The sequence below is a fragment of the Periophthalmus magnuspinnatus genome, chromosome 9 (genome assembly GCF_009829125.3).
Source record: "Periophthalmus magnuspinnatus isolate fPerMag1 chromosome 9, fPerMag1.2.pri, whole genome shotgun sequence".
NCBI lineage: Eukaryota > Metazoa > Chordata > Actinopteri > Gobiiformes > Gobiidae > Periophthalmus > Periophthalmus magnuspinnatus.
Genome location: NC_047134.1, coordinates 21,773,501 through 21,790,977, shown reverse-complemented (window position 1 = coordinate 21,790,977; position 17,477 = coordinate 21,773,501). Strand labels below are relative to the sequence as shown.

Below are 17,477 nucleotides of genomic sequence, written 5' to 3'. Positions count from 1 at the left end.
ATGCACATACATCATCAGAACATGCAAACATTTTTTTATTATCTGGAGAAATAGTCCAATGTACACCGCCAATGTTTAGCAGAAATGAAGAAATTAGATTGTTTCTGACAGGTTTTGAATTTGGTTAAAAAATGGGCATATGCAATCAAATTGGCCAGATAAGGTTCTTGTATAAAAAATCCCATTTGGTGTGAAGGGTTAATGTTTTGCATGCAAATATATGTATAAAGTTGCTGTCACCCTAAATATTGTTTTCTGTTTACACTTTGTGCCTTTATGCATGTACTGTAAATCGGTTTCTTTCTTTCTTATTTTTATATTTTTTGAATGCATTTTCTATAAAACATTTGGTCACAATCACACAGAAGCCTGAACTGGAGAAGACCAGCGTATAAAGCTACAGATGGATGGAGAAGTGTAGGTTGTTGTGTTGCATAGCCCCAAAATCTTCACAGGAAAGTGGTTAGACCCCTTAGTCATTATACCCTTCAGTCACATGCTATACAATGCAGTTTCATTATAATTTCATTTTGAGTACACTGACCGCACTGCAGAAAAAAAACCAAAAACAAAAACAAATAAAACACACATCTATACATACAGATAGATATTTTAGTGAACAAAACTGGAAACTAATTGCAATTTTAAGGGCCCCCTTGAAAATAGATGATGCATCCCAAGGAGCTATGCAAATTAAATATACATTTAAAGATGAACAAACTAACTTTTTTCTAATGGACCACCTATATTCCATCTCCATGGCGATGTTATTCACCTTATTCTGGAAGTTACTGTGGGCACTGCCATGACTGTTCGACTTGTATTATTATGCATGGGTCAGCTAATCTTGGTAGCAAATAAGTTCTATAGGGACTACAGAGCCTTTTTAAAGCCTCCCAGAGAATCGGTGCAGCGTTGACTTGTTGTTGCACATAAACATTGGACATTTGACACACATCAACGTACTTTATATCATATTTCAGTGGCAAAACTTTTCCCAAATTCTCCATTGAAAGGAACGGGATTCACACTTTAGTGGAAGTACCATCACAAAGAAAGCACGGTTTCGTCGCATTTACCGAAAAAAGTGGGCGGGGCAGAATAAGGTCAATAGCCCTGCCTGGAATATTCCACACTATGGCATTAATCCTCACAGTAAGAATGCAAGTTTTTGCAAAAAGAATAAGACCTGTAAATTAATTCAAGATAAATAATTTCAATGCAGTATTGTAAAACATTCCAGGCAAAGCAAACATCTCCATGGAAACAAGCAGGTGGCAGACCCTCCAGCAAAAAGTTACATAGTGCATCTTCAGTCTTAATAAATGGAGTCTGCATAGGGTCTCAATTTCCAATTGCCCTGGCCAACAACACAATAACTGTGTATCGAGAGAGTCATTCAAAACTATTAACATCAACCCCATGTAGACTAATTCCACTATGGTTTAAAATCAAATTGGCAATATACAATTTGGCAGGTACAAATTACCACTACAATTAGGGTGTAGGGCTCACCACTCTTTAGATCACTTCTGGTACTGGCTGCAGTAGAATAAAGCCTACAGACATTGCTGCTTTGGAGATGCTTATTCTCCATTCATTACTATGTAGCCCTTGTCATGTTCCACCTCTTGCTACTTCATGGACAGAAGATCCAGCTACTGTACTGGCTGGCATACCTTACTTGAGTCTAGCCTGGCCAGGATTTCTATATTCGATTTTTATTTTCCCAGCTAATCGGTTCATGCTAACAGATGATACACATGCACATGATGTAACACATGATAGAATCCAGTTGAGATTGAATTCCATTGTTTTCTACACATAGAGACAGGTATTTTGGGCTTACTCTCCCTACTTTGTCCTTTTTACACAGGCCAAAGCATCACAGAGGGCAGTCAGAGCAGATATTGGGGCACTGAATAGCTTTTACATGACTTTCCACTGAAAGTGGAAGGGACAGTTATCAATCTAAACACTGGAAGCTCAAAATAACTAGAAAAGGGCATTCATATTTAGGGCAACGCTGTTAACATTTACTCTAAAGTTTCAGATGAAGTAATGTTTTAGGAGTTAGAAAAGTCCATTATATTTATATGCCAATCACAAATGCTCATTTAACATTTGATCCATAACTTGCTAAGCCAAATTTCCATATATGTAAATATTATTTCTTGTTATATAATTGTATAAATGTAATTTCTTGTTGTATAATTGTAAGCACCACAGCGGACCAGGGGTGGGGGACCAGGGGTGGGGGACCAGGGGTGGGGGACCAGGGGTGGGGGACCAGGGGTGGGGGACCAGGGAAGGTCTGCGCTCATGTTCATAAAACGCTCTAAATTAACATGTTTATGTCTGGCACGGCCCCGCAGTGGACAGTAAAGATTAGCACTGTTCTGATATTTCAGCGTGTAGGTCAGTTGTCTGGCATGAACCGATAGAGACAAAAACAATACTGGGTAAGCATTTAATCATGGGAAAGAAAACGATTGCATAAGATCTGCCCCATTTTATATTTATATCTTTACAAGACCATCTGATTTCAAGGAAGACAGCTTGAAAAAAGAGGATTTATGTCCACTTCATTGTCTGATAGGCCAGGCTAGACTATTTGTTATATGAATTTTTGACTTTCTTTTGCAACACAATAATTCATCACAAATGCATTGATTATGAATATTTATATGCCTGCTGTAGTAGTTCTCCAACGTTGAGTAACTGCTGGATCAACCTGCTGTGTTAAAGTTAGCCACACATTCGCAACAAGATGGTACAAAAATAAGCGTCGAGTGGACCTATATTTGGAAAAGACATCCAACCATGACACAAATGCACACTGCTAACGCTAAAGGCTAATTCTGTTTAGCCTTTATAATCGCACTATTGGACACACTTTTCAGTTCAAACATTAAAGGCAACACAAGAAGTCCACGGCGCCATGACATCCTTTTTTCCACTGAAAGATACAAAAAAATCTACGCCATCTTTACATGCATGTGTTACTGTTGTTAATGTCAATGATTGATATAGTTAGAAGTAGAAGGCTAGCATTGCATTTTGCACAATGTTAATTCTTGTTCCACCACAAAGAAAATATTGTTCAAAAATGTGAAAAAAAAGTTGAACTTTGAACTATAGATCGTGCTATCATTCCAGTTATAAAGCATTGTAATAGGTGCGTTGACTCTGCTTTAAGGCTTTCTATACAACTTGTTTTCCAGCAAAGCTACATACAGAACAAACCAAGTCAATGCATCAGAAAACAGTTGCATTATCTTTTTGTATTATTTTTTTTTAAATCTACAGTTTTTATCTAAAAGGAGAGGCACTTTGTCTTAAAACATCGCAAAAAAGAAGTCTGTAAAAAACATTATAGACCTGAAAGGATGGTTAAGCAGTAAGACCCAAAATGGCGTACCAAAAATGTACACAATGAACAGTTAAGAAAACATAATAAGTACATCTTACTACCATGCGGCGTGTCTGTTTTTGAATATGGTCAGCCTCGCGTGGTCAGCTGACGAGAAAAAGGGAATGTAACGATTAGGCAGCGTCATGGAATGGTAGACTCCCAAAATAAAGAACGGCCCCTAGAGGCTCTTTGTACAGTGTCTTTGAGGTTTTCAACACAGGAACCCGACTTCCAAAGACGACAGTTTAAAGTGAAACAACCATACCGATGCCCACAAAAAAAAAGTTTGTAAAGTGGATATAAGGCCTTTTTGGTAAAGTTCAAGCATGAACTTGTTTACCAGGTGCTAATTGTTAGCTGGCCTTTATATAGTTCTTTATATAGTTTGTTGGCACTGTACCCTGATGTACCATTGTAAAAAGATTTCTGTATTTATTTATTTTTCTTCTTTTGTGTGAAATTTAAAGAGGGGCAGTTCGACTGTGCTAATCTTGATGCCAGTTGCTTTTTAAAATACATTTCTTAGTAGAAAATCATCAGGTATGGATGGTTAGAATGTGTTTGTTGTCTGACTTTCATTTGCAATTTGAATATGAGAAAAATTTATATACAAAACTGGAAAAAACATTCAAAAAGTTTGCTATATTTTAGACTTTGAACTGTAAAATGATTTGTGTGCTCAGTTGTAGAATTATTATGTTTGATTCGGCAGGTTGTATTGTTTAAGCATTGGTATGGTGGTTTAATCTAAACCAGGAAGTCAAAGTAACTCCAGCATTAACTGTAAGACATCTCAAATTGGCAAAAGGTCCACCAACACATTTCTTACCCAAACCCACTTTCCTCCTCCTCTAACCACGCACTCCCATTTAGGAATAAAGTACTTCATTTAACACACAGTGACAATGTAAACAACAAAAGCCTTCAAAGAAGATGATAAAACTCATCACAATTTCTCCAAAATGCATTAAAAAGGTTGCTTTAAAGCCATGCTAGCACCAGTCGTCCTCGTCAGCCTCTTCATAATACCTGGCCACCCGGGGGGCACCAGGGCTACTGCCGGGGCTGGTTCTGCCCCCAAAGCTGAGGTGGTACCCATTAGGCACCCCCAGTCTGTGCTGCGGGGAGGAGGGAGGAGGCAGGGCGGTCCGAGGAGAGAGTCCTGCATAAGGGAAGACATCCAGCTGCTCGCGGAGGCTGCTGTACGGGTTGACCTCTTTGTGACCCCCTCCCAGAAAGGGCTCGGAGCAGATCCTGGTGACGGGACAGGGGAAGTAGTGAGAGCCACTATGCCGGAGAGTGACGTGCTCTGATAGGCCTCGACACAAGCGGCCCGGGTTCAGTGAGGCCTGGCTAGACACAAAGGGCACTGGGGAGGAGTTTGCAGTCTTGTAGGCCACCCCAGGGCGAGGGGTGAGGGGTGTCTGAGGGAGCTGCCGACGGCCACGGATTGGAGTGCTACAAGAGGAGCTAACCCAACCACTGCCCTGCGTGAAAAGTGGACAAGCATTTTTTGAGACGATGGGGTAGTGAGAAGGGGAGAAGGAGAAACGAAGTAGGAGACAAGGAAGGACACCAAAATGTGAAATGAGATGTGGCCAAAGATGGGACAAAATGAGGATATATGAGAGACAGGATGAGACAGGAGGTAATGGAGGAGATCGGACACACAGATGAATCGTGAAAAGAGAAAGTAGAAAAAGAAGGGAAAGGCCATAAGAGGCAGCACCACAAGCAGACAGAGAAAGCATGCACAACTATAGGGTACAGCACTAGAAAGTAGCTTTGCAAAAACTAGTACTCAGGGAGAGAGCACTTTCCATACAATTTTAGCTTATTTGTTTAAAAAAGTATTCAAAATGATCAATAAAATGCTATCCAACAAAATCTATCATCATTTTATGAAACACAAATAATTCTACACATTGACAAATTATATAAATGTGTGTCTTTCTCTTACCATGATGATGAAGACTTATAGTGAAGAAATGATTTTTTATTTCTGTCTGACCTTTTATTTCTGTCTGTTTCTGTCCAACTCAATTATGTACAGATTTGTTCTTACTGAGGGGGTATTACACTTCTATGGGGTATTCATCGGTAACATATTGATAACATGCATACATACTTACATGACCTTTTATTATATATATATGTATTAAAATGTTTTATAAAACATGAGTATCACTGAGACTCCCCTCCATTTGCTCTCTGTCATAAGTCACTCCTCCTTCAGAGCACTATCACAACACAATCAGCGTGCATTCCATTAATTAAATTACTGCACATCACATCAGGTTTGTCAAGCTGTTGTGTAGTTTTGTACATAGTTTTGCACATAATTGTAGTGCTAACCATAAGTAGGGTTTGATTAGAGCCCGGGAGAAATCGCTATTACTCAAACATACTTGTATGACATCTAAAACCTCTTCAGGCATGTTTTGTCTATGAGGTAACAACATTATACCATGGTAGAAAGCTAAAAAAAATCTATAGCCCATAATACCCCCTCTTTAATGTTCCACCTAGCAAAATAAGTGAAATAGATGACCCAGCCTAAGCTTCCTGGTTCACATGTATTCCCTGCACCTGTCCCATCCCACAGTTGTTCGTCTGCTCTGGCCCACCTGCTTGTTGCTGGTGTCCTGGCCTTCGCTGGGGGAGGCGGCACAGCTGGCAGACTTAGTGCTTGCGTGGCAGTGTTCCCGGCTGCAGTAGCGGTCGCATGAGTAGTACCGCTGTTTATCCGCAGACGAGTGGTGGTGCCTCCTCTCGTGAGACCTGCCCCTGTCGTGAGGGCGCTCCCGGTGGGCTGGAGGCTCAGACGCGAGCTCCACTGGGGCACCTGGAGGAGGCCAGAGTTGTATTATGAGATTTGTGGTCAATATGTCAACATAGATAAAGCGGTTTAAATTAGCATACCGATCAAAGTTCACATGCCTGCAAAGTATGCCAAAACATTTTTATTCTTGGAGCTAGATCACAATTTCCATTTTATTACAATTTATGGGCAGGTAGTATCTCTATGTGTCGTCTTGAACAAACATCTGCTTCTTCAAAACGTTCACACTTCACTATGATTGGTTAAATACACCTGTCACTTGTTCATAGTCTTATAGAATGTGACCAATAGGAGGAGTAGGTGGGAAAAAGTGTATGTGTTTGAGCTGCTATAAACAAAAAATATCACCAAAAATGCATATTGTCACAAATTGATTTTTTTTTTTTAGTTCTAGACCATTTTATCTTGAATGGAAATCTGTTTTATTAGATTCCACACCTCAGTGTTAAAATGAGACACAAACAAATCGTTCTACTGTATATATAATCGTAATGTAAGTTGTATTCACTGATCCAACATTCTGTGCCTATATTTAAATCCAAAGTTTTTTGTTTCCTACAAGATCTAAATGATTTGATGGATATGCAGATTGAAACCTGTATGAATGACACAACACACAAGGTATGTTAAGAATATTATACAATACAAATTATTTACCATAACTGAATGGTCTTCATGCATGCATAATAATATACTAAGTCACCATAAAACTACTAAAGCTGGTTTGTTTTACTGAGGGCGTGTAGGGGAATGTGCAGTGCATGTGATCAGCTGTAGTAAACACATGTTCCAGATTGTCTCTGTGCCCTGCTAACATTTACTATGCTATGGTTTCACTTTAGATTATTACAGTACCTTATAATACCAGGAACGCCTAAAATCCATGCACATACCACAGTTTAGTCTCCCTGGTCTCTCTGACAGGTTCATTCCTCCACAGCTCAGTGCACAGACAGACAGCCCATAAATCTGCCGTGTCTGGGGCTTTTATCTGACTAACACAGAGCATGTGCCCTCACCCATACACTGTCCACCACTGCTCATCCCTGTCAACTTCTTAAAACAAGAGGGTGCAATAAATATACTGGAATAGAATTTGGCACACTAGATTATTATTATAGTTGTAATGTTTTAATTGTTAATGTTTGTTAATGTTTGTGTTTTAATTAGTTTAGTTTTTTGACCTCCACAGGGTAGCATTATCAAATCTGTCTGAAATGCATATAATTGTTGAATCCCTGGGTAAGACACTACACCAGTGATAGTCAAGTCCATTTGGTGGTACCCAGAATACAATTACTTTCCTAAAATCAAAGCAATACATTAGACCACTAGATTGTGCAATTCTGGATTCAAACTATACAGAAATGTAAAAAAAAAGCGCAGTTATTGTACATGTGTGATTTTTCCTGCACAGCAGAGCAAACAATGAAATAAACAGAACTGTTCCAATCCTATGGTTCTGTGGTTTTACACAATACTATAAGTACTCAAAATACAGTACTCTGATAGGATCATGTAACAGAATACATTACAAAATTAATTTCTAGGCAAGTATTGAATATTCTGTCACTAAATACATTTTCAAAGTATTCTTCCCATCACTGGTTATGGCAAAGGTAGCAGATTGAATTATGGCTATCTCAGTAAAGTGCTGAGCTCATATATAATTTCATATGTGCAAACAAGAATTCTGCTCAATTTGAATTTATTTATTTGATCAAGAACAATGCACAAAACATTATGAAAACAAGTAATATTATCATTTGACAAGGAAACTGTTATGCAAATACTTAGAACATTAGTGAATGGGTTATGATTTAGTAAAAGTTTTGACCCACCAGCAGTAATAGGAGGTTGTGATCCCACAGGAGTGTCTAAAGACCTCTGCCTCTTCTCCCTGTCTCTCTCCCTCTCTCTTTCTCTCTCTCGTCTGTGGTGGCAGTGGTGATGGTGGTGGCGGTGATGCGGTCTGCTCTCCTGACTAGGCTTTTCCAGGCTGTAGTCCCTTAGGTTGACCTCTTGAGGGCGCTGTGGGGTAACACTGGAGGCAGATCGCCGCATGGGACTGGCATCAGGGACAGTCTGTAAGACGATGTACACAATGTGAAGGCGAGAACCAGAATTGGGACAGCTAGACATGTTAAATAATCAAAACTTAAGTTGATCACATTTCCCCCCTTCTTTTTCAAATGGCAAAATGGTAAATAGTCATATTTATACAGCACTTTTCTACTTTTCAAGGCACTCAAAGTGCTTTACATCAAGGACTCCATCCAAACACACATTCATACACCAGTGTGCACAGACACTGGGGGTGAGGTGGGTTAAGTGTCTTGCCCAAAGACACACCGGTAGTATTCACTCATTCGAACTGCCACCCTTTGAATCAGAGGACGACCAAATAATTTTGATTTTCATCATAAATACTTGGCTAAAGTTTAATCACAATGCAATTTGAATGGATACAATTAGCAAACCAAAAAGGCTGCAACTTTTGAAGTGCTATAGTTTCCACCACAAACAACAAAATATCCATCTTATTTTGCATAAAGACTGCTAACTCTGTAGTTTAGATCTGTACAAACATGTTTTGAAATGTGAGTCTTGTATTATTGTTTTATTATATTACATCAGGTCATATTTCATGTTTTTTTGTCAGTTCTTTTGGAGGGTTTAAAATGTGAACCCTGAACAGAATCCTATAATCAAAACATGAACTGCAAATCTAATCACAGTTGTAATGCTTGTGAGAAAAATCACAATTAGATATTTTTCCCGAATCGTTCAGTCCTAATAAATCCATAAAAATAAGTTATTATGTAATTCAAGAATACATACAATTAGGTGGTTTCCTGGAGAGAGGCGAGACTGACTCCGCTGTTGAAAGAAGGAAAAAAGGAGCCAGGTATTACTATCAACTGCTCAAGAAATCCTATTAAATTCTCACTAATCTAATTCTAAACAAAAGGTACTGCATGTCGATTGAAGTATGTGGATTCTTTGCCCAGAATTATTTTCCTTGGCCAGGCAACTATGATCCAGAACTGACAGGAACAGAGAAAATAAAAATGAAAAAGAATTCTTGATGAAGACATTTTTATTCGATCTTTTAAAACTTGGTATTAATATTTGCAGTTTTTTTAAAAACATGAATTGTACTTCCAGGAAAGCTTTTGTGTTTTTTAAAGGGAGTGAAAAGTGGAAACAGATGTTCAACTGCATGTGCTACACATAAAGTAGAATTCTTGGAATTGAACTTATCAACAGGTAGTTTAAAGAGTCCATGTTAGCCTATTTTCTGATCTATGTTATAATGTTGTTTCTTCATCAAAACGTATCATCAGTTGTGTTTTGTTTCATTCATACAAACATTAAGACGCAAACCCTGCATATTTAGGCTGAAGTCTTCTCTCAAAAAAAGGCACTGTTCCATCTTGTGATGTCATGTGGTAATACAGGAAGTGCTCACCTGTGTTTTTAAACTCTATATACATTCACTACAACCATTTGGATGAATTCAGCCCTGGAATTGACAATCTCTACTGAACTAAAGATAAAAAGTAGCTGTTAACTTTGAACTTTGGAGATGTAGACAGACTAATAATGCAGGATTATTCAAACATTTGTGAATGAAACAACTCCATATATGTTTTTGATGAGGTAACAAGATTATAACATGGCTTAAAGATCCCAAAAGTAATTTTTGCACAATACATAACCTTTAAGTATTATTGCAAGATATTTTTATATTTGGTAAGGCAAGGCACTTCTATTTGTACAGCACAGTTCATACACAAGGTAATTCAAAGAGCTTTACAGAATAAGAATGGCATTAAAATCATAATACAACAAAGCAAAACATAAATAATCACAAATGATCATCATACAATTAACATTAAAGGAGAAAAGTGCAGAATAAAAACCTTTCAATCATATGTACAGCTAAAAAGAACTATTTTAAGCCTAGATTTAAACATTATCAAAGTGGAGGCCTGTAATTGCTCAATATTGTGGCGTCAAGACTGCTGCAAGACTAATCGAATTACAGATGGTAGCTTTTATTACCCCTTGGAAATAAATGATGTTATATCGATTGATTGATTCAGCATGTAAATCTATTGAATTTTAGATGAAAATATAGAACTTTACCCATGGGTTTCACCATTCAAATGATATAATATTTTGTTTTATATTGTTAATTACTATGGCAAGAGCCTTCATTTTCATAACTCTGAAACACGTGGATATTCACAGTGCCTGTACTAAAGCAAACCGTCTCCACAGGACCTGATTTAATAGAATTGGCTGAGGGATTTCCTGCCCCGGCTTCAAAGGGTAAGACAATTAAAAACACTTTACTCAAAGGGGGAACCACCATCTCCTCTTTCCTCCTCTAATACTTTCACTAACTCTCTTCTGAACTAAACAAATTACCGTCTTTTCTTCTGCCTGTGAATCTCTATCTGGAAGAATATCCATAGCCGCTATCATCTTTTTGGCTCGGAAAAACGACACCAGGCAAATAGCTGGCTGACTGCCACAACTATAATCAGATCACTGTAGCCTTCTTCCATGCACAAAGCAGAAGCAGGATCAACAAACGCTTTTCCAATTTAGGCCGTGAAAGGAATGCACTTTAAATGTAGCAATCGATCAACTTCAACATCACTCAGGAAATGGGAAGCGTATTATTATATTTCGGTGGCTCTTCTCTTCATTCATTCCGAGGTTTTCGGGACTTAACTGAATGCCAGGCTCAATGTGCCCTCTAATGGTCCACAAGAATAATGATAGACGGTGCATTGGCTCAAATCTGCAGTGTTAAAAACCATAAGTCACGATTAGACGAGAGTTTTCTGAATGTTTAAAGGGCCCTTATTTTGCTATTCCTGAGCTATGTCATGTTGTTTCCTCATCACAAACATACCTGGAGTTGTTTTTTTGTTTCTTTCACATATGATTAACACACAAGCTCTGCATATGAAGGTTCTTCTCTCAAATGGAAACATTCTGGTCCACCTTTTGGCATTGCGTAGTAATACAGGAAATGCTCCACTGTGTTTTTAAACTCCATACACCTTCACTAGAATCATTTGGATAATTTTAGCCCTGGAATCTCTACTGAACTAAAGGTAAAAGGAGCTGCTAACTTGAAAACTACTGCTTCATGACATCACAAGGTGGAACAGAACATTTTGAGCTTTATAGACAGAATAATAATAAAGGATATTTATACTTTGAGGAGGTAACAACATTCTAACATGGCTTAAAACTCCCAAGAGTCCATTTTGCATAAGATAGGACTTTAAAAGAGGGAATAATATACTTCTATGGAATATTAATAGCTAACATATTTAGATCATCATGTTACCTTGTATTGTTTTGGAAATGCTATATTTGCCTAAAACAATGTACTCAAATGTTCAAATGTTTCGTCACTTCAGAGCCCCACCTCAATACAATCAGCATTTCCAAATTAAACTATTGCACATCTCAACAGGTTTGTGAAGTTTTTAAGATAAGATAAGATATGCCTTTATTAGTCCCACAGTGGGGAAATTCCAGAGTGTGTATTTGTCATGATGCCTGCATTGTCTCCTCCTGTGTTCTTCCCCCTCCCCTACCTGTCTGCCTGGAGCTGGGCGGAGTTCCTCACTCCTCCCGCGCGCACCTGGAGAACATCAGCGCAATTACCTTCACCTGCTGCTGAGTATATGAGGGCTCGGCAGAAGACACTCGGAGCCAGACCGTCCGCGTGTCAACATATATACCTCTATCTAGCTTTGTATTTGTGTTGCCTGTCCGCCCGTTACTTACCGGATTTCTGCTACCTTCCAGATTCCTGCTCTCGCTCGTCCCTGCTCCTGCCGCTGCGCTCCAGCTCCGGTACAGTCCTCCTCACTGCCTTTGTTCCTGTCCCGTCTTGGCCTCCGGCTTGCTTCCCGTCTCCGGCCCTGTCTCCCGCTCTCTGGACTATCCCTGCTGGGTCTTCCCTGGCCCTGTTCCTGGTCCCATCGTGCTCCGGCCCTGGCTGTCTTCGTGCCCGCTCTGGACATCTCTGCCTGGCTTGCTCTGGTCTCATCCTGTTCCTGTCCTTGTCTCGGTCCTGGTTTCCCGTCCCTGCTCGGTACCACTCCCGTCTGGTTCGTCTCCCGCTCCCTGCTCCCTGTGTGTGTGTTACATGAACTATTAAGACTAAGCTATCACTACCTGTAAATAAAACACTGTAAACCTGTCCCGAGTCCTGCACGTCTTTGGTCCGCTACACCCACCGTTATGATAGTATTCCAGTAGTGTATCACTTTGTATCATGCTTTTGTATATTTATGGAGAATTGTAAACGGAAGCATGGGTGACGTAGGCTTGTGGGCAGAGCTTTGGATGGGATTGCACTACTAAACGTAAGGAAAGTTTGAATAGGACCCTGGAGAGATGGCAAGACTAGTCAAACATTCAAACATGCATGATTGACACAACCTCTTCATGAGGTTGATTGACTAAAACCTCTTCAGGCATGTTTTTGATGAGGGAACAATGCCATGATGTTACAAAAGAAAGCTCTAAACAGTCACATAATACCCCTCTTTAAAAAACTAAATTAAGTCATATTCTTGAATTGATTAGCTGCTCATGTCAAAAGAACTCCTTCAGAATGTGGTAGGCTCGCACATACACAGTATTATTTCAGATCATGCACCAGTGCCAACCTGTTTCTCTTTTTTGAAGAACAAACACAAGTGTAAGCAGTGGAAAATCAACAATTCACTTTTAAAAGACAGAGTTTATCAGGCACCTTCATGACACGATGGGAAGCTTTGAAAGCAACATGCCGAGGATAGTTCATAAGTTTCCCTACGGCAAAAAGAGAAATGTGTATAGCAAAAAGATAATGCCCATGGAAAAAAATTAAAAAGAAAAACAGCATATGAACAATACAAAAAAACCTTGACTTGAGAAAAAAATAGTAATTTTACAATATGACTTGGATACAATTCTACAATCAAATCTACATTAAGAGACATCCTTTGCCCTGTTACGATTATGAAAAAAAAGTTTTGAATATGTGGACAAGAGGGGCATCCAAATGGCACTCTAATACATGATCAAAGGGAAATAAATGAAGCTTTTAGCCATTAAAGTCTTCTGATCTGGAAAAAAACAGCTGCGAATGAGGTTTGGTATAGAATTCTTTAAACACTTCCAGGACATACTTGCACCCCTTCTAACATTGCTGTTCAGTGATATCATATCTAACCAGGCAATGCCAGTAACAATGTGCTCTGCCATCATCTCTCTCATTCCAAAACCTGGCACGGATCCGCTGCAAATGGGCAATTATGGACCATTAAGCTTTCTAAATAATGGCTACAAAATGTTTGCAAGGATTCTGTCCCCCCGATTGGAGAAAGTAATTCCTTCTTCAGTCCATATTGAGCAGGTAGGCTTTATCGAAGGGTGCTTATCCTCTAACAGGATGAGAAGGCTGCTTCACGTAATGTCAAAAGCCACATCCTTTTGATCAAATTGAGTGGGCCTTTTTGTTTGAAGTACTCTCAAAGTTTTCTCAGATATAAAAGGTATTAACATGGGAGGACATACCTTCAAAGCCGGCTTGTATTCAGATGATGTTTTGTTAACATTAACTAACACAACATCTTCCATCCCACAGTTACTTCTTTTAGAATCCTTTGGTAAATGGTCTGGTTTAAAATAAATTGCAACAAAAATCAAGCAATTATCCTTAACCAATACACATTCCCATCCCACTTAGGAACTGCACCTTTTGTTTGGAAATCACAAGGAATGAAATGTCTAGAAATAATTATTAAATCACCAATTGATAAAATATTTGAACTAAATGGCCCAAACATTCTTTACCATTAAAGATGATGTCAGAAGGTGGTCAGCCCTGGGATATTTGTGTAATATAAGACATTTCATTACTCAAGTTAAAATCTTTCATCAAAAGTTACCTGTCAAAGGGAATTGTACCAGCAGCAAAAGCTGTTAGAGCAAAAAATGTAAAACTGCTGCTAACAAATGAGGAACAGTCTGGAACTGGAAAGTACGTAAAGCTGACTGCTTTGATATTCACAACTCAACTGAACTTCATATCAATGGAAAGTCTGATGACACTAGTGACCCCTGTAAACAAACCAGTGACAAATCACTTGTAAATATAAAGGACTAAAGAACTAAACAGAAAACTGTCAAATTAACAGAAGGGTTATATTGTTTCTCTTTACAAATAATTAAAACAGATTATGTAAAATGTTTTAAATCATTACTGCTATTATGGTGAAAATATATAACATATATAATATAAAAATGTAAAAAAAAAACCAAAACTTTATCACAGCCACTAATGCCAGCTGTTTATAAGTTGGTGGTTATAGCAGTGCAACTAAAATAAGAATGCAAGGCTTTATTTTTATATATAAAGATAGCATTAAGACAATCATCTTTACATTGTGACCTTAATATTACTGTTATAATTGCAGCTTGAATGGCACACAATAATAACGATAATAATAACAAATAATAATTATGGCAATGATGATGATAGTGACAACTATAATAACTGTTGTTATTATTACTTTAAAAAGCAAAAAGGAAATGACCAAAGTCATGGAAAATATGAGTAAACTGTGCAACATATTAGGCTTTTGTCTTTGTTGTCTCTATATGTTAAAATAAAAGGAAAGAAACAGAACTATTTTACTGATCCTAACCTCTGTATTGAGCCGAGGCATAGAGGCGGCTCGGCCCTGGTTCTCCAGACCTGACCCTGGGACCGGTAAAGTACTGCTGGCACTGGTCATCATCTTCGTCATCTCCACTGACTCCTGTACATAAAATATAACAACTTTACATCACAAAAGTCATATCATAAACAGTGGGTAGAAGAGCCAAAACATACACGTTCTTGTTTATGAAATAATACTTGGAACTATGAGACTATGGAAATGTTCTGTTGGAGTCTCTACCATCTGCTTGTCTCATGGATCTATTATAGCCTTGTCTCCTGGGAGATGTCATTGCTTTGCCCGGAATGTTCCATAGTATGGCATTAAAGTTATGTCAGATCTATAGAGAGGTGGGCCCACTCACACTAAAAATGCATTTTACAAGGCATTTTAAGCAATCATTTTAAACACCTGTATTTGAATAAACACAAGATGGATAAGTTGTTAAATGTCTTATATTACACAAAATGGATTCTTGTGAGCTTTAAGCAATGCTATAAGGTTATTTCCTCATCAAAGTTGTGCTTTGTTTCATTCTTTCATGCTGGAGAAATCCTTTGTTATTAGCCTTTCTTCATCTCCAAAGCTCAAAATGGTCTATTCCACTTTGTGACGTCATGTACATGGAGAACTTGTATGTAGCACTTCCTGTATTCCCACATGACATCACGAGGTGGAACAGAGTGTTTTCAGTTTGAGAGAAGAAATCAGCCTAAATATCCACAGTTTATGTGTGTGAATGAAACAAAACATAGCTCCAGATATGTTTGTGATGAGGAAATAACATAACACAGATAGAAAAAACTGAAATATGGGCCGTTTAATGTCACACTGTGACACACAGTTGGTGGACACTGCATCAGAAAATTTTCATGGGGCACGTTTAATGTGTAAATGATGGTATAAAAATCAAACTAAACTAAACCAACTAAAGTCCATAAACTTCTGAAGTATGGAACTTGCTCACAAAACCGAGGGTAGTTAACAAAATGTATCAAATAAGACAACAATTAGTAAAAGTATATGACAGAACTATCCAAAGTTAAGTGAGTAAATGTAATGTAAACTCTAAAACTATATTACTTCTCTATGTAGCATGTACCTGAACAGCATTGTCCGGTGTGTCTTCTGAATGGTCCCGGGAGAGTGACTTTTTGGTCTTGATTCGGGGCGGGTCCTTGTGCTTCTCTGCCACCCAGGAGGAAGAAGCTTTGAGGCCATGCTCATGACTGGATCTGTTGTATTAGTAATAACAGTGACAATAAATACATTTAGGGATTGGAATCTAAGGAATTTCAATTTCTCTGTTAAGATAAACACTAAAAATGAATAAATACCTCAATTGCTAATCAAGTCTAGATCATAAAACTGTATAAAGAAGTGGACAAAGGGAGTGTGACGTCACTAATAGTGTTTGGCTCATCGAGGCTAGAATATCCATATTAGGAATTCCAACTGCAAGTATCATAGCAACCAAAGAGCCAATCTGGAGTGAAGCTGTTGAAGGTAACGCCCCTTTCCACTCGTACCACTGGTTTAGCAGGGAGCGAGCATTTAGCAACACTGTCAATCAAATTTATTACTAACTCAAGAGAGCAACCTCAGGGAAAGACGGCAGATGATTTGTCTTGATTTGTTGATTTGCTGATTTGTCTTATTAATGTGAATTAAAGTGAATTGGAGCCAGAGTCGATGAAGCCAGAAGCACAGCCCATGATCACTTCCTATATGGAACGCACAACTAGCAGGTTAGCTATGTCCACTCTATGCTCTAGATAGTACAGTATATAGTAGTAGTAGTAGTAGTAGTAGTAGTAGTAAAAATTGTGAATTCAAACTTGGTTGTAAGTTACACCGCCATTCATTTAAGTAAGGTTGGTGTCTTGCTCAAAGCCCAAACTGCAGTAGACACTGACAGTAGATATTCTTGAACTGCTCATTTTGATAGTGGGGAAATACTTCTACCAACTGAGAATAAAACAAAAAAAGTGCATCTTTACCAATTCTGTCATGGCCGGAACGTGACTAAGAAAGAGATTTAAGATTGTGCGAATGCTAATCATTTATTGAGCAAAATAATATTATACATTTGATCTATCCAAAATTATGAATATCTTTGGCTATACTGGACCATACTTTTCTATCCAAATGGTCCTATAATTGCTGGATCACTTCCAGTCAGGATAGATTTATTAAATGGGGTAAAATACTATGCTACTATTCAACTTACAATGTCACAAAATCACAAAGTAGTAATTAAATTTGCATAAAGTCCACCTTATACTACAAGACAAAAAAGTACTTAAAGCCTGTGGTCTGATACACACATTATTTCTTTAAAGGGCCCATATTATGCTGTTTTCTGATCCATATTATAATTTTGTTTCCTCATCAAATACATAGCCGGATTTGTGTTTTGTTTCACCACACAAACTCTGCATATTTAGGCTGAGTTCTTCTCTCAAACAGA

General features: G+C 38.3%; 1 protein-coding gene across 1 annotated transcript in view; it reads right to left on the bottom strand.

Annotated features, from left to right (window-relative positions):
• Window positions 1-4,378: 4,378 nt before the first annotated feature.
• cacna1ba (calcium channel, voltage-dependent, N type, alpha 1B subunit, a) overlaps window positions 4,379-17,477 on the bottom strand; it is a 156,914-nt gene continuing 143,815 nt past the window's right edge. Inside the window, exons 47-52 of the mRNA XM_055224495.1 lie at window positions 16,110-16,242; window positions 14,993-15,106; window positions 9,099-9,137; window positions 8,099-8,342; window positions 6,043-6,260; window positions 4,379-4,902 (exon numbers count right to left, since the gene is read on the bottom strand). Of these exons, the coding sequence (XP_055080470.1) occupies window positions 4,408-4,902; window positions 6,043-6,260; window positions 8,099-8,342; window positions 9,099-9,137; window positions 14,993-15,106; window positions 16,110-16,242 (1,243 nt within the window). The 3' untranslated portion in view covers window positions 4,379-4,407. The remainder of the gene's footprint in view (window positions 4,903-6,042; window positions 6,261-8,098; window positions 8,343-9,098; window positions 9,138-14,992; window positions 15,107-16,109; window positions 16,243-17,477) is intronic.